The 21,709-nt window shown below is 39.7% G+C and overlaps 1 protein-coding gene across 2 annotated transcripts in view; it reads right to left on the bottom strand.

Annotated features, from left to right (window-relative positions):
- Positions 1–21,709, bottom strand: part of LOC120538901 (anthrax toxin receptor 1-like) — a 223,459-nt gene that overhangs the window by 77,993 nt on the left and 123,757 nt on the right. For both annotated transcript variants that reach the window (XM_039768487.1, XM_039768488.1), the window contains one exon: positions 14,245–14,412. In XM_039768487.1, coding sequence (XP_039624421.1) covers positions 14,245–14,412 — 168 coding nt within the window. The remainder of the gene's footprint in view (positions 1–14,244; positions 14,413–21,709) is intronic.

Below are 21,709 nucleotides of genomic sequence, written 5' to 3'. Positions count from 1 at the left end.
TTCCGTTTTCACTTTCTTTTTTTTTTAAGTCTTTGACTTGTAAATGTATTTTATCATTATTATTTTGCATTCTTGCCTCTTCATTTTGTTTTCTAATGGACACCACCATTTTGGTATACACATAGTTAAAATGCGGGCACTTATTACTAAGGACACACCCTCAGAGGGCCGCATTGTGTGACATCATCAGCACAATGCTATTTAAGCAAGCATCACATGGGACTCAGTATCTCAGTTTCTGGAAAAATTCTCAAAGCATTTTGCAATGTAAGTTTCTGATTATCCTCTTGATATTTAGACTTCCTGACTAGGCATTTTGATTTTCATTTTGGTTTACATTTTAAGTTTTCAGTCTCCCAGTTTTGATCTTAGCTTCATTTTTCTGGACCTTCAATTTTACCTGTGTGGTCTGATAGTCCCCATGAGTTTGGCAGAAGAATGATGCAGTCATAGTTCTGAAAGCCAAAGCCTTCCTGGGCTTTCTACTGTATCATATTTAAGCACCTGCTTTAAGCATTTAGATGTGTTTCATAGAACACTCTTTTGGTGAAGGAATATCAAAGAGGGTGGCACAAACAGGTGCTCTGTTTGTAGTAAAACTTTGCAAAATAACTGAAACAGGAATAGAAAGAAGTGAACAAAATCAGCAATTAGTGCAATTAGTAATTTCTACCCTATTTCAATTATGCTTATAGCGAGGCGAGAACACTTTGCTGAAGACACAGTGGAGGTTTTATGGAAAACAAAGCAAATCGACCATTAGCTGTCCATTAGCTTCAGACCCAGTGTGTTTCATTATTCTGTATGAATGTACAGTACTACATGATCCAGTTAATTTAAACTAGGCCGGAGTTAGTAATCTAAATATAAGTTGATAAAGCATTTACTCAGCTTATGTAACTTGTGAAAGAAAAATGACAAAGGAAAGGAGAATTACACTATTTCATACCAACCAAGCAAGAGCAGTTTGTGAAGTATTAATGAAATCAAAATGTTAATTCTCTGGAATTTTTACATAAGGAATACAGATGTTTCAAGATAAGGTAGCCATTTCCTTTAATTGTGGTCTCAAAGGGTGACGCCATGCCACATATTGATTAGCACATGCAAGTAAGAATTTCACTGCACTCTGATAATGCTGACTCTATAAACCAATAAGGCTAATAAGACGATAAAATCCTTTCATCCATGCATTCCAATGCCCCCAAGTATCTCAGGTGTCATTCCAATGGGTAGGGAAACAGGTTGACCGTATACAGTAGCTTAGGTGCCAAAAGCCATGGCAAGATAGTGAGAAGATAAGGAAGCAGAGGAGGGTTTGCAATGTTGCATAATTATTGTATTACTTATATTTTTGTAGAAAAGTATGAACGGATAATCAGCAGCTCTAGTCAGGGTATGCTAAACTGAAGTAGTGGATTTAAAAGTTGAGACTGAAGAGGCATCGCTTATATAAACAGACAGATCATTCCACAGCTTTGGGGTCCTGTAACTGAAAGCTCAATCTCGCACTTTTATTTTATTAATCCTTGTGATCTTTAGCAGGCTGATGTCTTGAGTTCTTGATGCACACTCTGATTTGTAAGTAATGACAAGTTCAGAAATTACAGCCAAAGCTCTATTAAAACACAGAAAGTCAAAATTGATAATGATCTGACAGCCCACTAGGATGAAAAATATTCAGATGTGATCTGCACTCGGCTGACAGCAGTATTTTGAAGATGTACTTCATGAAATGATATTAGCACCTGACTAATGTATGTACTGTAGTTATTATTGCTTATTATTGAGACATATTATGGGATGCTTTTAGTGATTCAGTTTATTTGAAACATGTTGTTTTCTTGATTAACAACACCAACAGTGATACATAATTATTAAATTCAAGACAAAGCTTGAAATCTTTCAAGATTTTATCTTTTCATGAACAAAAAATCAAAAGCAATTAAAATATTCTAAAGCTGATAATAAACTTGTCATTGAACGATTCAGCTAAAACGTTTTTATCTAGCATTAAAAAACTATTTCTCCCAGTAAGTGCAACTGTTACAACTGTTCAACTGAATAGTTTTGCATTTTTGCAAAAATATTTCTGAAGGGTTACCAAAGTTTGTTAAATTTGGGAATGATGCTAGATGACCCCGTGTCCTGCAGTGCAAACAGAGGTCTAATGATAAATGGTTCTGTTTTTCTTAATTTAAGAACCAAGCAAAACAAATCTGCTCCCACACTTCTTTTTGATCCCCTTTCACAAATGTGACTCTGGAAAATTCCCAAGCTAATCATCCCAGAAATGTACTTGCGTTTACTCGTTCCCACATATCAGGGTGACCTGCCAGTTTCCCGGCTCTGTTTTGGTCACACATGAACTTCTCCTTCTAGTTTCAGAGACTAAAAAAGTGTGCCAAGCTCTATGGCCACTAATTTGATTTAAACCATAAGAAAACTGTGATGAGCAGGAGTGGTCAAGTGCAGCTTACATTGTTATGTACATGTAAATATCGTTTTGAATACTTTCACTTGAATAACAATGATCCATTTAAGATATAAACAATACAGTTGGTTTGAAATTGACAAATAGGACAGTCAAAAATGGACCAGCAAACTTACAATGACTTATTTTGCAAAATCCACTCTGAGTTGAGTTATCAAAAGACATGCAACGTCATTCTCCAAAAGAGGTGTTTAGCACTCTTTACTTGGAAATGATCTGGCATTGTACACACATGTAACAGCTCAGGAAGCTGCTGGGAACTCTACTAAGATTCCCTTCTGGAAAATGTTGCATTGGCATTTCTGGGATTGTTGACCAGAGCTTTGTTCACATACGCACTCATCCAGGGAAATTTACTGATACATTCCAGGAATAGCTGGCATGTGTGAATGGGGCCATTAAGAGTCTTGTTTATTTTCAGAAACTAAATGATAGGAACTTTGACTTCCTCTCTTTTCACTCTTTTCATAATAAAATCCATTTTCAATTAGCTCCTCATTTCTCATGTCTTCTGCAACTCATCTTTTTTTCTAAATAAGGATATTAGTGCCTCTTTAATTCCATTCTGGTTAGCATATTCAAAATTATTTATTATTCGCATGTCTTGTCTATTCCCCCGTGCAAGTGCATCAAAGAGTACTGGAATGAGCTCAAGTAGATAAAATGATTGTTACGGCCTTCTTCTTTCTGCTTGTGAGAAATACAGTAAGAGTAGCCAAAGTTCATCCATAATAGAACACTGATTCAAAAATTCCCTGCAAGCAGCGCAATTGTCACCCTTTGTTTTAGGATCTGGAACCCTAGGTTCATTTGCACAATCAATTAGTAATTGGTAGTCAGTGCCATGGCTGATGTTTCAGAGTCACGGTCCACCTGCTGAGCAGCCGCCTGAGTGTGGAGATTCTTTAATTTGTTCACTGAGATAACGACTTTCTAAACTGCAGCTGTCAAGCCACTTCAATGACTTTGTAGTTTACTTAAATGAGCCTCATGCACTGTCATTCAGTCTCATGCCCACCACGATCAAGACCTGTCCATGTAACATTGCCTAAGTGAGTTTGTTCGCCAGTATCAGCAGTCTGTATGTGACATTGGGGTCTCAGTGTTGAAATGTGACACTTGGATTTACTCAAAGCTAACAACCTTTTACTAAATAATTGAGAAATGAGTTTACTAGTAAATAAACTATCAAGTCAAGTCAACTTGGAGAGCATGCACTGGTACAGTCCGTTGCCACACCAACTACATGATGAAACAACTCGAGATCCTGGTTGGCAACCCCCCAGGCAGACACGCGGTCCAGTCCCACTCTCCGGAAATGACCCTCCATCTCCCACAGCCAGGTGTCATGTGGGCCTGGTCCAGCCACTTGGATCCCCAACAAAGACTCCATGAGCAACCGCTCATTTGACACAAAGTCAAACCAGCGGTACCCAAGGATTTTCTGGAGAGACACAGTACCAAAGGAGTCCAGTCTTCGTCTCAGGTCACTGGATAGCGTCCATGTCTCGCAACCAAATAAATAAATAAACTATAGCTTGAAAAAATCCACTTTAACCTTTTTGTAGAGCAATAAAAGTAACCACCTTTGTAAAGCAAGACTTCATGTTGCTTGTATGCTTCCATACTGTTTAATTTCCTTCTATTTACTTTTTTATTGTTCTTCCTTCTGTATTGTGGAGTATGCCTGGTTTGTTGATGAGCCATAGTATTAGACAGCTGCTCAATGGCTCGATATTCAGGCTTTCCTCTTATTATTCTTCATCATTGAAGTGCCTCCTGTGTTTGGCTTGACACTCAGGAGATGTTGCACCATCACGGTGTGTATCTCTACATCTTGTGATCATAACGATCACTTCAGTGTGAGGACAGGAGCACAGATCCATGTGTGCAGTTATTTGTCTGTCGTTATCACACGTGCCTTCTGCACCCTGTACTTAATGTTCACCTATTGGTGCTGCTGGTGTCCTTCTTCTTGCAATAAGCGGCCTCAACAATGCATTTCATGCTCAGCTGTTCTTTTCTTTTCTGCCATGTCACTCTCTTGGGCAGTTTGCCGTAAGACAGATGTGAACTCTGATAACTTTGCAGAGGTTTGCGCTACCCACGTTTTTTCGTTCACCAGTATGTATCACAGAATAAGCTTTTAATTTAAACCAAGATAAAGTTTCTAGAACCAGTGGCTACCAAGTAATTGCATGACAGATGGACAAAACCCTATTCATTATATGTAAACTTTTCTTCCCTCAGAGTGCTGAAAATCCGCCCAGTGAGGTAGAAGTAGCCACGCCCCTTAAGGTCCCACCTACACAAAGCCTGGATGTCCCAGAAGGAGGCATCACTTTTGTCCTGAGAAAGCCACTGGACGGAGCTCTCTAAACAGCTAGACCAAACTCTAAAGCCTATTGATAAAGCTCTATATGGGATACATGCAAAGGAGCACTCTTTAAGTTTTTTATTTTCTAGTTTCTTTTCTTTCGTTCAATGACAAATACAAGGGATGACCCAGCTGGTGTCCCAAAAAAAATATATATACTAAATAGATAGACAGATAGATAAACTTTTAGAAAGCCCAGGATTTTTCTAGTGGGTGCTGCCATTTTGAGTTACCTTTCACTAGGGAGTGTGCCCAAAAAGTGCCATCATTACCACAACATTATTTAAACTGGTGTTATGTCTGCTTCCTTGTCCAAGTCTGTAAAATGACACTTGACAAAACAAAGAGTAAGTCATTATTTCTTCTATGAATGAGAAACAAACCTTCACTATTGTATTAAACTAATTGTATATGTATAATTTTGTCTTATTTAGGGTTTTAATACATGGGGATTTCATGTCTGACATTAGGTTTTACTTTGATTTTCTTGTTAAGGGTGTTGTTTTTCATTTCTGTCTTGTTCTGTTTATCTACTTGAAGTCATGTTGGCCATTCATCGTCACCTACCTGTTCGCGTTCTCAGGAGAGCTGTGGCTAGTGATGTCATGGAGCATCAGGTATAAGTAGTATGGCAGCACGTATCCGTCTTCTTAGTCGTATCTAACTTTAAACACAAGTAAGTGAGGACATATTTGCTTGTTTTGATTCTTCTATATTGTGTTCACTCTTGTTCTTTGGTTATGTCACTTTAACCCTCTCATCTCATTTCCTGACTACACTTTTCTGTCAATGTATCCTTAACATTCATCTTACAAATACATCTTGCCTGAAGAAGGGGCCTGAGTTGCCTTGAAAAACTTGCATATTGTAATCTGTCCAGTTAGCCAATAAAAGGTGTCATTTTGCCTAACCTCACTAGATAGATTCTTTACTATGAGACAGCAGCGCCCAGGAAGTTTCAAGGATCACTCATTGTGATTGCAGGCCAATGGCTCTCACAATGACTGGTATGTTCTGCAGTCTAGACTTGGATGGCATGAGTGCCAAAGCAGTTCTACACATGAAAACACTCAAATCCAGGCGGCTCAGTCAGTTTTATCACCAGTTGCATAACTGAAAAGGCAGAAACATCCAACTCTACTGTAATATCTGGAAGCGACAAAGTAATTGAATAGATAGATAGATAGATAGATATCTAGTGAGAAGTTAAGCAAAATTACACCTTTTATTGGCTAACTGGATAGATTACTACGTCTTGCATGTGAAAACACAGAGCTGCCATGACATGACAGTAGACTTTTATTTGTAGAAAACAAATAAATTCCCAAAACAGAGACTCACTTCAGATCTACATGCAGCCAGAGTCCAACCTGAGAACATCTTGACCAAGACACAAATCAGCCTTAGGTGGCTTGCCAGGACATTTTACACAGAGCCAATTCTAGAGCTGCCTGTACAGCTTTAATCTTTGGGAAAGAAAATGGAGTAATGGTGAATTTTCTAGCCCTGTGTCAAAATGATTAAATAAGGAAATAAGAAAAAAAATAAATAATGAAAATAAAGGAAATAAATATATCATTCTATTTTGCTCCAAATGGTTTGGCAAGAAGCAAAAAGGAAATAACAAAAATGAAAAAAAGATTATTTTGGGTGTTAGAAAATGAAATAAATTCTTTTCACTTATTCATATACCTGTATAGCAGCCTTGCAACTAAGTGTTCAATGTAAAAAATAATTATGCCATCCTGCCTAGCTTTATGATGCAAAAATTATAATAAAACAGAGAAATCAATAGAATATAAATGATATACAAACAAGCCTAGAAATGATGTTGGTATCCACAAAGAGCACATCAGATTTTATTCTTCCTATAATGCTATGAACTCTTGCATACTTGAACCACATGACAGAAGACCAAATAAAACTGAGCAGTAAAACCAGAATACACAGAAATGTCGCTTTGTTTTGTCATGCTTAAGGACAGCATGTAACTTTGACATAGACAAACCTTTGCTATTGTTAAAGAGAGGATTAGTTTGGAAAGAGAACAGATTTTTATTGGAAACTCCTTATGACAAGGAGGATAGCTTAGGCAAAGGCAGAGCACCAAAACACGCTTGAGGAAGCACAGAGGAAGAATCTTGAATGGTGGACACTGACTCATAATCCTGAATCTGCTGAATGAAGATTTTAATAATGTTCCCAAATTAATATTTAAAGGTGGGCAGCATTGTGGCAGAATGTTAAGTGCTGCTGTCAGAATGTCAGGTTTAAATCTTGACCCTGTCACTGCTGCTGGGTTCTTCACCCACATTCCACATTATGAGAGAGCGTGGGGGTGTCATGGAATGGGCTGCCATGCTGACTTTTGTTGGCCCATCTTTGCTTCAGGCAAAGTTTACTTTTCTTTGGTGGGGCTTTTTATGATATTGAAAAACATTTTTTGGGGATTTGTCCCTTTTAGGCCCGCAAGGTCTGAGGCAGACCATTTGAATGGGGATTGCCCCAACAGGGTGAGGTTTTATTCCCAGCAAACTGTGAAGGCCAGGTCTGGCCTATGAAGCCTGGGAGCTTCACATCTTTTTGCTTTCATGGCTCCAGTTCATGACGTTAGCCTGTTGAGTTTTAGGTTTGCCTGCTTGGGGTGAGGCCTGGATCAGAATCAGGGTTGGCCTGGCCTTAGGTATGGATTTTTGGAGGCTTTTTCCCCTTTTTGAGCTTATTAAGTGACAGCTTCACAATATCTGCAATATTGAACAAGATAAACCTCTTAGAAAAGGATGGATGGTTGGATTAAAATCTTATGGTGGGGTACATTATCAGCATTGTTGCCCACCAACTCCAAGAATCTGGGCTTGAATAAGGGCTTCCTCTGTTCTAAAAAGTGTGTGTGGTAGGATAATTGGTAACCTACACCATAAGTGAATTGTTGTACTGTCACTGGTCTGGCAATAGTATGTGCAGGAATGGCTCCCTAGAGTGCTAGGATAGAATCAAGTGCTCCATGACTTTGTAACAAAAGAGAGTCTAGAAGAAAGATGAATGAATAAGGTCATAGAACTGAATTGTTCCTCTTTGATGTGCAATCTTGGCAAATGTGCTTCTTTATGTCTGTGTGAACAGATGGTGTCACTGAAAGGTGAAAGGGATTTTCATAAAAATGATAGTTTTAATTATAGTCAGGCTTTTAAAATTATGAAAGGAACTAGTATAGTGGATCAAGATGGTCACTTCAAAATGAATTCAACAACATGGAGACACAGCTAGAAACTTGCTAAGGGTAAATTTTGCACAAATGTTGGGATGTTTTTCTTCACACAGAGAACTACAGCCACATGAAATAATGACTTCACTACCTTATTGCACCCGAGTACATTGGTCAATCAAAATGAGTGCAGACAGAGGTTCCCCTATCATCTTGGAAGTCTAAAGCTCAAATAAGAAGAGCAATGTGCCAGCTAAGATGAACAAATGAAACACTAGGAAAATGCAGAATAGAACCATTTTCAAAATGCTGCAAGACAGAGGGTCTCTCGCCAGTTATGGCGAATCAGTCACAGACTCAAAGAAGTTGCACGCAGCAAAGGTGGCTGTCACAGGAGGCAGAAACAATGAAACCATCTGCATTGGCATCACCAAAGTTAAGCAATCTTTTAAAAAAAACAACAGAATTAACCTCTTATGCTATTATTTTTTGGCTGCTCATTTCATTTACCATTTTGAAATTATTGGTAGGGATTTTCTGTTTTAATTAATATTGCAATCATATCCCTTTATTTCAGAAGCACCTGCATCTACATTCTTTTTCTGAACTTGCTTTGTTCAGTGCAAAGTTTACACGAAGTGTAGCCAACCATAAAAGTCTTTGAGAATTAAGAAGAAAGAAGTACACATGGACAACCGTGGCACAGACAGTGACTGGTTCTGGAGTTGAACCCTTATCCCAGAAGCTGTCCAAACCACTGCAGTATCCTGTCACCCAAAGCAAAAACAATGCTGTGAAAGTAATTGTGAAGGAATGAGCCATTAAAGAAAATATATTATGGAACAAAACCTCTTAATATGTGAAAAATATACTAGCTAAAGTGCTCACAATTCATAATGACAGCAATATAAATTACTTTTTATATAGTGCACTTCACATTACTATTTGGCTCAGAGCACTGAATAAACTAACAAAAGCAGAGGCATCAATCAGTAAGACGTTCATGAAAAAATCTCGGAGAGGATTAAGCTGAAGTAAAACACTATTGAGTGTCACACGTAGCTAGTCAGGGTCTCCAAACACCTGCCTTTGAACCTCTTAACGAAAACCCAGTCCACCAGCGTTTGATTCCTGTGATGAGTCATGATAGAAAGATTTGGAAGCACTTTCAAAAAAGCAACCACATCATTTTCTTCTAAATCTGGCATTCTATTTGATGCTCACAAAAAGATGACTTTTGTCTTGCTCCAGCCATAAATAATGTTTTATGTGTTATTATTTAAATTCTCATTTTTCACTGTGTATAGTATGGAAAACTTGTTTTAAATAGTGAAGTTCAGAGACAAAGGACATCACTTGTCAGAAACATTGAAGAAATAACAATAATCATAACATTTAAGTCTCCCTCTGTGGTGCTGATGGCATTACGCACCCATTTAGTGTACAGCAGTGATGAGAAAACTTGCTTCGCCTCTGTTCGACGAAATCACAGGAATGTTTGTTAACTTCGCCAAACTCCATGAAATGCATTGAAGTCAATGGAGAAGGAGGAACTGAGCTAGTTTTGAGTGGGCTATAATAGTGCAATGGTCTTGGCTAGGGAAAAGTTTGCCAACTATGCTATACTGATTATTGTGGCCAAAAGTGTGATCTAAGTTGTGAAGCAGCAGTGCTAAGCATAGTGCCACTGTACCTCAAACAATAAAAGACGCAGAAGAAACGAATCATAGAAACAAAATGCAACAAACAGCCACAACCTAAGAATAAGTAATTAAAATACAGATCATTACTCTCCCCGAGTTTCTAACTTGGGGCACACCTTGCAACGAAATGGCGGCATCAGACTGGCTTGTTCCATTGTTTTCATTTGCAGCTCCAGGCACAGCAGGAGCATCGCTTTGTTTCCCATATACAGTGCATCCAGAAAGTATTCACAGCGCATCACTTTTTCCGTATTTTGTTATGTTACGGCCTTATTACAAAATTGATTAAATTCATTTTTTTCCTCAGAATTCTACACACAACACCCCATAATGACAACGTGAAAAAAGTTTACTTGAGAGTTTTTGTAAATCTATTAAAAATAAAAAAACTGAGAAATCCCATGTACATGAGTATTCACAGCCTTTGCTCAATACTTTGTCGATGCACCTTTGGCAGCAATTACAGCCTCAAGTCTTTTTGAATATGATGCCACAAGCTTGGCACACCTATCCTTGGCCAGTTTCGCCCATTCCTCTTTGCATCACCTCTCAAGCTCCATCAGGTTGGATGGGAAGCGTCGGTGCACAGCCATTTTAAGATCTCTCCAGAGATGTTCAATTGGATTCAAGTCTGGGCTCTGGCTGGGCCACTCAAGGACATTCACAGAGTTGTCCTGAAGCCACTCCTTTGATATCTTGGCTGTGTGCTTAGGGTCGTTGTCCTGCTGAAAGATGAACCGTCGCCCCAGTCTGAGGTCAAGAGTGCTCTGGAGCAGGTTTTCATTCAGGATGTCTCTGTACATTGCGGCAGTCATCTTTTCCTTTACCCTGACTAGTCTCCCAGTTCCTGCCACTGAAAAACATTCCCACAGCATGATGCTGCCACCACCATGCTTCACTGTAGGGATGGTATTGGCCTGGTGATGAGCGGTGCCTGGTTTCCTCCAAACGTGACGCCTGGCATTCACACCAAAGAGTTCAATCTTTGTCACATCAGACCAGAGAAATTTGTTTCTCATGGTCTGAGAGTCCTTCAGGTGCCTTTTGGCGAACTCTAGGCGGGCTGCCATGTGCCTTTTACTAAGGAGTGGCTTCAGTCTGGCCAATCTACTATACAGGCCTGATTGGTGGATTGCTGCAAAGATGGTTGTCCTTCTGGAAGGTTCTTGTCTCTCCACAGAGGACCTCTGGAGCTCTGACAGAGTGACCATCGGGTTCTTGGTCACCTCCCTGATTAAGGCCCTTCTCCCCCGATCACTCAGTTTAGATGGCCGGCCAGCTCTAGGAAGAGTCCTGGTGGTTTCGAACTTCTTCCACTTACAGATGATGGAGGCCACTGTGCTCATTGGGACCTTCAAAGCAGCAGAAATGTTTCTGTAACCTTCCCAATCCTGTCTATGAGGCCTACAGACAATTCCTTTGACTTCATGCTTGGTTTGTGCTTTGACATGAACTATCAACTGTGGGACCTTATATAGACAGGTGTGTGCCTTTCCAAATCATGTCCAATCAACTGAATTTACCACAGATGGACTCCAATTAAGCTGCAGAAACATCTCAAGGATGATCAGGGGAAACAGAAAGCACCTGAGCTCAATTTTGAGCTTCATAGCAAAGGCTGTGAATACTTATGTAGATGTGATTTTTTTAGTTTTTTTTATTTGTAATAAATTTGCAAAAATCTCAAGTAAACTTTTTTCACATTGTCATTATGGGGTATTGTGCGTAGAATTCTGAGGAAAAAAATGAATTTAATCCATTTTGGAATAAGGCTGTAACATAACAAAATGTCGAAAAAGTGATGCCCTGTGAATACTTTCCAGATGCACTGTATCTGTGCAGATGCTTCGCACCACTTTCTCCAAAATAGTATCTTCTGTGTTTTCTGATGAGGGGAGTGGGAAGCGGAGGGCTCCTTTTAAGGCTTGTTTTGAGATTGTTGCTGAGCACATGGCTAATTTGCAGGCATAATTAGCCATGCTGTGATGTGTTTCTGGTACATAAGGATGATCAGTGGTATTTATCTGGTGGCAGTACTCTCAGTACTGTAGGCTTTTTGTTTATTTTGTTAATGCACGTGGGATCTAAATCTAGCAGTGTTTCACAACCTTTATGGCTTCAGGACCCAATTTTACATTTTAAGTTCACTGACAGAAGTCGAAGTGCTCTGGGAGTTGAAATAAATGCAAGTTCAAGAAAAGAATGCATTTAAAGACAGAGAAAAATATCTCGGAGCACTGTCAAGTGCTTCGGCAGACAAGGTTGAGGAAGAGGCTTTAATTTCAGTGCATCTCTTTAGTAGAAACAGCATTTTTTGTTTTCCTCATGCGCTTGTGAACCAGCAGTGGTCATGTCAGCAACATTCTTACAGTAAGCATGCGTGAAAGCTTTTCATGTAACTGGTACAGCTCTGTGATGTCACTCTGGCCTCACAAAGCATCATGGGGCATTTCGAAAAAAATGCTTGCCCAGGGAAATATTTAACAAATATTCTCTGCAGAAAATTCTCCAGTGAATTTCATCGAGCAACATTTTTTGTACTGCAAAGGCAGGTGTCACTACATCAGATACATTACAGTCTGATATTTATTAGAGGGACTCCTTTCAGGTTTTGTTTTTCACCAAACAGAAAAAATCCTCATAATAATAATATTTCTATTCCACTATTATACTGTATTGAGGATTACTTGTGTTCTGTGCATTGTACTGTATTGTATTGACCCCCATCTTTTTGACACTTATAACTCACAAAAGTTTCATCATATTTGGAGGTTCCCAAAACTCAAGCTTTGCAATAGCTCCTAATCCTATTATTTAGTTATGATTCTAGGCAATTCAATGTAACAACTCTTCTTACTAGTACGCCTATGCCTCTGACCGACCTGCGTGTTGGTCGCGCCGCGTTCGGTATACTTCGGATCGGTTCGAGTACACGAGACTGCACGAGAGTTTCTAGCCCCGGTGGAATCGCTGGTTACGAGCATTTCGATTCTGGCGCGCGTCCGGCGTACGCCAGCAAGTGGCTATTGTGTCTGTGATTCACAGGTAAGTGTAGTCCACGTCTCTCGCAACTGTTATAGTAGTAATTTGCATGTTTGCTCTAGCGGCAGGTTCTTTATTGCCCATAAAAAATGATCGCGAGTTATAATAGTAGTGTTGCGAAAAAAGGCTCATCAAAGAGACAAATAAAGGTACCAGGAGAACCTACGATATGAATTTTAAGATTATGGTTGCAAACGAGGCAGAGAGAACGAGCAACATGAGAGCTTCAAGGAAATACGGAGTTCCAGAAGTAAACGTCCGTCTCTGGAGAAAAGATTTAACGAAATACAGTATATGAATGCAAATTCCTCAAGAAAATATTTTAGTGGACCCAAAATAGGAAGGTTTAAAGAAGTTGAGAAGCGAGTGGTAAAATTCGTAATAGAAAAGCGAAATGAAGGATTCCCAATATCTCGTGAAGTTATACAATTTAAAGCGTTAGAAGAGGCTGCTAATTTAAACATCCCTAAAACGGACTTTAAAGCAAGTATGGGTTGGTGTAAAAGAATAATGAAACAGAACGGTTTATCGCTACGGAGGAGGAATTCTTTGAATTCCGTTATGAAAAATGAATGGATCGCGTTAAATTCGGATTTTTTTTTTCTGAAATCTTCATGAAAAAATTGGGGGCCGCGTTAAATTCGGGCCGATACGGTAACACTACACTATTAAGTTTACAATAATACTACAAACAATTTATTGTATAGTATATGGTGACCATCTCTTCTATAAACTATCATCTAGGAGAGGCCACAGCTCCTACAAATCTCAGCACCCCATCCGCTTTTTTCTGAAGCTGGTGTATTACCAAGACAGCCATCCTAGTTGGGCCATCTTAATGCTGCCTCATCTAATCCACAATAATAAACAGTATAGCTGCACAAATAAGGGTGAGCCCCTATATTGTCTTCCTGATTATAAACATCTTCTGTTTTGCATTGTATTTTTAAGTTGTTTTTTTTTTATTGTTTTTAGCCCTGCAATGGACTGGCACCCTCTCTGGGGTTTGTTCCTGCCTTGCACCCTATGCTAGCTGGGATAGGCTCCAGCAGACCCCCACAACCCTGTTCAGGACTAAGCGGGTTAGAAAATGACCAACTGACTGAATTGTATATATATGGAATGGCCTTTATTGAGAAATGTAAGTACCAGTGTCTTTAGACTAAATACAGCAAAACATATTCCTTGTACATATATGTACTTTGTAAAATAAAGCAGATTCTGATTAAGTATATTGTGCTGTTATCTGTGTTTACTTTATTACGTGAATGGATGCAACAATTCCTAGCAACTGCATTGCTTATCAATAAAATTCAAGTATATGTCATAATCTTGAATAAATACATTCAGAACCCTTCCAGACATGAGTCAGTATGCGGGTTGGAAGGTAACGTGGATTGTAATATTTCTGGTAAGGACCTACCTTGATCGGTGAATACCACTTCCGGGGCTCAAGGGGTTTGCGCATTCCATTGTTCAAAATTCGAGTAGGAGGAAGTTCAAATTCTTGTTCTGGCAACTTCACTCGTGCATTCTTTGCCTTTTCCAGTTTGGCACCTTCTTCTGTTGATCCTTTCTCACCCCACCGCACCTGAACAGAGAAACCCATACAAGTATGAGACGGCATGAATTAGTACATGCTGCCAGCTCCATTATCCCCCCAGTAAGTCTACATAAACCTTGTGACACTGTGAGTGTTATTTAATTCTGTGATCTCATTGCGACACTATGATCTACTAGTGATGGAATCCTGGCATGAGTTCAGTTTGATCAGAGTTTGCATAAATCTCTATTTTATGATGATGATCAGTGGCACATCTTTGATTTTGTGATCTTCTCAAGATGAGTCTTGATCTGCGTCTCTGTGCTTGGGTTATGGTCCAGGTCTTGGCCTCGGGCTGTGGTTTCAAATGAAACGACCATCTCATTACATGGAAGTTTGTGTAGTGTTAATTAGACAAGATGAAAGCAAAACAACTGCATCTGTTTAAGTACACGGTAGGTCGTTGTTTTTATTTAAAGAGTTTATTTGAACACACACCTCTTCCATATCCTACACTTGTAAATGTTTGCAAACTGGAGCTGGACAGTTTCAAAGCTCACATTGACTAGGCTGTGAGGAACAGAGATCTTTTCAATATTAATACAGTATATATTGGTCTTGAACAATGGCCGGCATGGTGACACAGTGGTCAGCACTGCTGCCTCATAACTCCATGGAGCGGAGTTTTACTTCCAGCAGTTTACTGCCTGTGTGGAGTCTGTGTGGCGTCTGGACCTTCACGGCCAAAACTTATACATTTTCTGTCTTTTCAGATGCACGCTGATGTAGACCTTTAGCAACTCCTACATAAATCGTAAATCTAAATAACTTAAAACAAAAAGTAATGAAACTCTAGACATCCAAGAAGTACTTGTGCTGGGCCCTGCTTCATTCAATATTTTGTATGCTTGTGGTAGGCAACAGGTTTGGGAATTCATTTGCATTTTTCATCTACAAATTAAAACAAATTTGAATGCAGAATGAACAAAAATAAAAAAACTAATATCAAAAAAATAAAAAATGTGTAATGGTTTTGGGCTGCGGTGGGTTTGCACCCTACCTGGGATTGGTTCCTGCCTTGTGCCCTGTGTTGGCTGGGATTGGCTCCAGCAGACCCCCGTGACCCTGTGTTCGGATTCAGTGGATTGGAAAATGGATGGATGGATGGTTTTGGGGCTCAGTGACTGTAGATTAAGGATGTCAAATTAATTTTTAGAAGAATCACATCTGATATAACCAGTGTGGGCTGGAATACGTCAACAAAGAAATTGCCACCATGTTTTCTTTTGCAAACAAGTCATACAGGCACCTCTCAGCTCAACATGATTGTCTATTCTGTCTCACGTCTTTCTTAAAACTGTCTTCTGTCCTAATCAGAGTTATCAGGACCGGGTTACGTGGGCACATATAGTCAAATGAGAGCAGCACTCCCGATAATTTGTAGCTACGCCTGCTTTGATGTGTGTTGCGATTGGAAGGCACTTGACCATATTAAAACATAGGGTGTACACACGCTGGCGAGTGACACGGTCAGAAGTTCACATTGAACACGAGTGGAAATGCAAATGCATGTTCTATCAATACACATTAATTGAGTCAAGTAAACGATGGAAGGTGCCAACCCTGACACCTGTGCTGCAGTAAAAAGTGAGCAGAGTGGCAGCAGCGGCATGTGAGAAGTCAAGCTACCATCTGTCACATCTATGGCATCATGCTAAGCATTAAACTTCTTTATGGCAGTCTAGTATATCAGCTTCTTTTCACTTATTTTTATCTGGTCATTACAAACAGCCAGTCTTCATTCCAGCGACAGGATAGTAGCTGGGGTTAACTGTACTGTGCAGATAAACAGGAGCAGTCTCTGCAGACGCATATGAATGCCAAATGTAAATTATATATAGATAATATCTGTATGTTGTATGATGCTAGTTTGGAAGAATTAAGTGGATAGGACTGGCAGGCTTTGTTGGGCTGTTCTCGTCCAGGTTGTTCTAATGTTCAATAGAATTACTCTACCCATCCCTTCCTGGGCCCTTCACCAATGAAAGAGCTCAGGTAGAATCCTTTCCCGGGTTGCTTTGGTTAGGTGTGGCCTGTTCCTGCAAGCTGGGCAGATTATGGTCTTCCTGTGGCAAATGGCTTATAGGACCATGTATGTCCAAACACAGTCATCCTTGCCAAGCCGGTTTGATACGTTCCTTATCCCCTCTGCCATATTCAATTTCACATCCTGAGTCACTCCTTAAAGATATGGATTAGATAAATATCAAAGCACTGCTGTTCTTATTAATAAAGTAAAAGATGCCTTTTGAAACCCTATTGAATATTACATTTGGTATGTCTAGCTTACAAATAAAGACATGACGTATATGCTATATATAACTCATTTTACACTGCGAAGGAATCACAAATATACCAAAGAAGGTTTGGGGTAGCCACCCTTTATACTAGAAAAGTATGGAAAAAATGAAGTAAATGGTGTCTTTTCAGTCCAAGCTCAATACAGAACTGAATTGTGGCTAACAATATGGCATTTATATACGGTCTAGAGAGGAAATGATATCAGGAGATCCGGGACCGGAAGTGAGGTCAGGGGAGTCAGGTGGGACTTCCTTCACATGGCCTGCAGAGGAGGAAAGAGAGAAAGTGTAATATGACAGCGCCAGCCTCTGGTCTAGCGGATAACCACACTTATTTGGACCCATAAATTGTCTTCTTATCGATTGCACGTGTGTGACAACACTTAACTACACCTAGTAACGGAGGCACTGGAATTCAAACCACAAGGCTGTCACTTCAATTCCCACCACTGACTCACTGTTCATGTCACTTACCCTGGTGGTCTCTTGTTATTAAACACATGTGGTGGCACTGAGCAGCTGCTGGGCAGGATGGACAAACTTGGGGAAAGTGGGAACAAAACCCAGGTGGACACTCTTTGTCCTTTAAGAAAGTCCTTTTGAAGATGTCAACTGATGGCTCTAGAGGGGCTATTGGAGCCCAAAGGCCATGTCTTGAGCGTAAAGGAGAGTGATGGAGCTATGGGTGTGTGATGATTATGAGCAGTAATAGAAACAGAGAGAGCGATAGTGAGAGGGAGGTCATAGGAGAAAGATAAAGGAGAGCACAGGGGCAAGGAGTGAAACAAGGACACAGGCGCCTTCCTATTTAGTTATTTCCATGGTATTCTCGACAGCAGAGATGAAGATGGCAGGCACAATAGCAAAACAGCACAGTTTGCCAAAAGATATGGGTCTGTTCTGCTAAATTGCTAAAATATGGATCAACCTACTGTATACTCGAGTTCCAAGCTACTAAAACACTTAACTATACAAGGCGTATATTAAACCATTTCACATTATTAATAATAAATCGCCTTCTGATTCATGAAAGCAAGCTGAGTACCCTTCCAGATTCATTAGAGCATTTGGGACAAGAAGGAGAGAAAGATCTCTGGAAGCTCTGCAAAAAAAGTGTCCCTTTAGTAAATAAAATTCACATTGCAGCAAGAGGGCATGACAACTGGCTTCATGTAGTTAAAAAATAAAGAAAAGCATAATTAGAACAGCAGACTACAGTTAAACCACTGTAATGAATAAGGTGAAAGGTTCATAAAGCTTTTTAATTCAGCTGTAGCCTCTTTTGTTGACTGCTGTAAGGTGGGGAGATCCAGAGACTCTGAAAGCACCAAGTGATTAACTTTAAACAGATGGATTCACTAAATACCACTGGCTAAACACCCAGAAGCAATGAGAGGTGCAGGGCTGCCAACCAGCAGTCTAGGAAGAGTGTTATAACTGACTGCTAAACCTCGAGCATTAATCACAGAATTAATGGGAGCAGCTCTCCACTAACAGCAGGCGTATACTGTTTTTATGTGTATTCACTGGTTTTGCTCGCTGTGCCCTGTCATGGTGCTTGCAGTCACTGTCACTGAGCAAATTCGCCACCATGATATTGAACCTTAGATTGGCTGGACTAAACAGCTCTGCCAGTGTTAGATTCAACATCTGACCACCAAAGGCATCATAGAGCATTGTAGAAGGGTTTGGTGGGCACTTGAGATGTAAGCCATCTGTGGCATCCTCAGCAGGTTATTTTCCTTGGAATGGCCATAAAGCAGGAAAATTATTTTCCCCTCTTATGTGGCTAACTTGCTGTTGTTTAATTTATTTATATTTTATATATTACTATCATTAGCAAATGTAATCTTTATAGGCCTTGATATTTATAGATGTAACTTCAGCTCAACACATTTTGTCCCAGGGAACTCTGAATGGCTTTAGGGTCTTCTACATCTGATGTGTGCCAGAGCCTCTGATGTGTGAAGCCCACCTTTTTCAATTTCCACATCTGCGGAAGCAGACATAGGAGGATGTCGTACCTCAGGGGGGTCCAGCAAATGTGATGTCTTACTCAGCGAAGAAGGTCTGACTCACAAACAAACACACTGATTGATGAAAGAATGTCCTGCACAGCAATATGGGTCACTGGTGCGTTTTCTGAAAATGACAGACTCTTAACTTTATAATGCATGTACGTGTCGTACAAACTACTTTTTCATGTGTTTCCCAAAACCCTCTTAATTGGCCACTTTATGAGTGAGGATAAAGTACTGCTTTGTTAACCCTGCTCAGGAAGTCACCTTCAAAACAGATGCAGAAGTTCATTGAAAAGTGAAGCAGCTGACAACACTTTCATTATATGGTGACTTTTGAGTTCTTCATGGGATGAAATCAATTTGTGAAACGTAATATGAAGTAAACATAACATCATATGCTGAAAATCAAGTGTATGCTGTCAATAAGCATAAATTTGGACAACCTATTGTTTCAGGAATAACGCAAAAGAACAAACAGAATAAAACAAAAACTCACGCTTTCTAAAGAGGAAATGTTTTTTTGCAGATGATAAGAGTGTTGTTGTTTAGTTTGCACATGGCAGCAAGAGCAAACAAAAGTGAGATGAGGCTTATAGGGTCTTTAGTGAAGAGAATAAGGCCTGCACGACAATACTTGCACAGCCTGGTGGCAATTTGTAAATTGTTTATGTATGTACTTCATTTATGTAACTATTACCTTTAAATAAAAAGTAAAAAAATGGAATCACTTTAATTTAGGTTCGGCAAAATGTCCACTTATGTAAAAGGCTTCTTTTTGGTCCTCACAACTCCTATAAAGCATCAGTAGATTGAGTAAGTTATTCACGTCTGTGCAGTGTGGCACATTGACATGACATCAAATGGCTTGTTCATGTGACAGATTCACAGGTCTTATACTAAACAAGAGAAATGTGTCTCAGTTAAGCCGCCTCGGACCACTCCAAAGTGACGTTTTGTTAGTTGGTCACATTGCAGAGCTGAAAAAACACCAATACTTTGTGAGTGTTATGGAGACCCAAATAAGCCTTTCTTAAGGTCTTGTTACAGAGTGACAGATGCATTTTTGCAGTATCTAAACTAAAGTGTTACCAGAAATTCTATTTTATATTATAAATGACCGCATTCCCTCAGATGAAACATATTCTGTTTATTTCTGTGCAACGAAATTAGAAAAATCTGTCTAATGTTTTAAAGAGAAACTGGAAAACAGTAGAAATGAATTATGTAAAAATGTGATGGCCTGCATAGCCTTCACACAACTTTACTGTAAACTTCTCTAAGATCATGAATTTTGACATTTCCCACCTGAATCCCTTCTTCTTCTTCTTCTCATTCATTGAGTAGGAGTGCACCTTCTCTAACAGTAATGTATTGCAGCATTGCACACGCCACTATCACAGTGCAACACGATTTAATGTGAAAATCTGACGAAAGCAGACAATTTATGAAGACAGTCGAAGCAGATTTTCCATACAGCCCATGCTTTGCATTCCATCAGGCAGCAGTTTTGCTGATGTGTTTTGTTGTATTTTGGACAGCCGCTATCATCTAATAGTCACCCACCACCAAAGGTTCTCGCCTTCTGACACACTGACAACTGGTCCAGACAAAGGGGTTACTCCAAGGTGACTCTGTCGCATTATTTGAGAAAAGTCCTTACTGACTACAAATCACTTTGAGAACTTTTACAGCGGGTTTATCTAATGCCAAAAGGCTGGGTTTATGAATAGGCTTCTGCTGGAACCCATTGATTTAATTTAAATAATGTCTAAGTGCTGAGGTTGTGAGGTGGTCCCCAGAGACGCAGACACTTAACCAATGGATATTCTTATACTGCAGCCTTTCTGTCTTTCTCTAAATATACCGACTACAAATTCCTGGCTTTCCCTTTTCTTTCTTTCCGCTTCACCCTCTCACTAATTCTAATGCACTTTCTTCAAAAACTTTCAAGAATATACTAATATTATCAACATAGAAATGTGTAATTCTTAACAGTAGAAGTCATTTAATGTATTTATGAATTTATCTATAAAATGTAATCCTACAAATACATTAATGAAAATCATGAAATTGATATGATCTCAAGTGTAATTCCAAGTATTCTAAGGCCCAATGCACACTAGTACGTTTTCATTTTAAAAGGAAAATTACGCTACTCCGGCATTTTGAACATTGGAGATTTTTGAAAACACCCTCCTGAGCCAAATGCTTCTAAGAATGTCAGCCTGGCATTTTAACGTGGAGGGGTGAAAATGAAGTTATTTGAAAACTCTGATTCTAATCAAGCTCTGATTGGTTTGTGCTTATTATGTAGCCCATGCTTGATTGGATCCTGCTCATTAAAGCATCGCATTTCCTGATTGGTCACCCTTCATGACAAAAATCCACAGCAGACAAAGAACAGTTGTTTTTCATGGCGCTTACTGTGCATCTAAATTGCATTTTGCACAATCTGAATGCTTAGATGTGCACAAGTCAAGTCAAGCTGGGGAGCATGCACTGGTACAGTGGGTTTCACCCACTACACAATGAAACAGCTCTGGATCCCAGTTGTCAAACCCCCAGGGAGACATTCGGTCCAGTCCCACCATCCAGAAATGACCCTCTATCTGCCGCAGCCAGGTGTTACGGGGGCGAACTGTTGGCCTGGTCCAGCCACTTGGGTCCCCAACAATGAGGATCTTATAAGCTGGATCTCCCTTGGGGAAATGTGCCACATGGCCGTAGTGCTGTAACTGACGCTCCCTCACATTGCAGGTAATGTGCCTCATTCGGGACTCCATGAGCAACCGCTAATTTGATACAAAGTCAAACCAACGGTATCCAAGGATTTTCTGGAGAGACACAGTACGAAAGGAGTCCAGTCTTTATCTCAGGTCACTGGAGAGCGTCAATGTCTCACAACCATATTGCATGACAGGAAGCACCAGGACTCTAAAGACTTGGAACTTTGTCCTTTTGCAT

This window comes from Polypterus senegalus, chromosome 11 (assembly GCF_016835505.1).
Source record: "Polypterus senegalus isolate Bchr_013 chromosome 11, ASM1683550v1, whole genome shotgun sequence".
Lineage (NCBI taxonomy): Eukaryota > Metazoa > Chordata > Cladistia > Polypteriformes > Polypteridae > Polypterus > Polypterus senegalus.
This window is presented reverse-complemented; position numbering and strand designations above follow the sequence as displayed.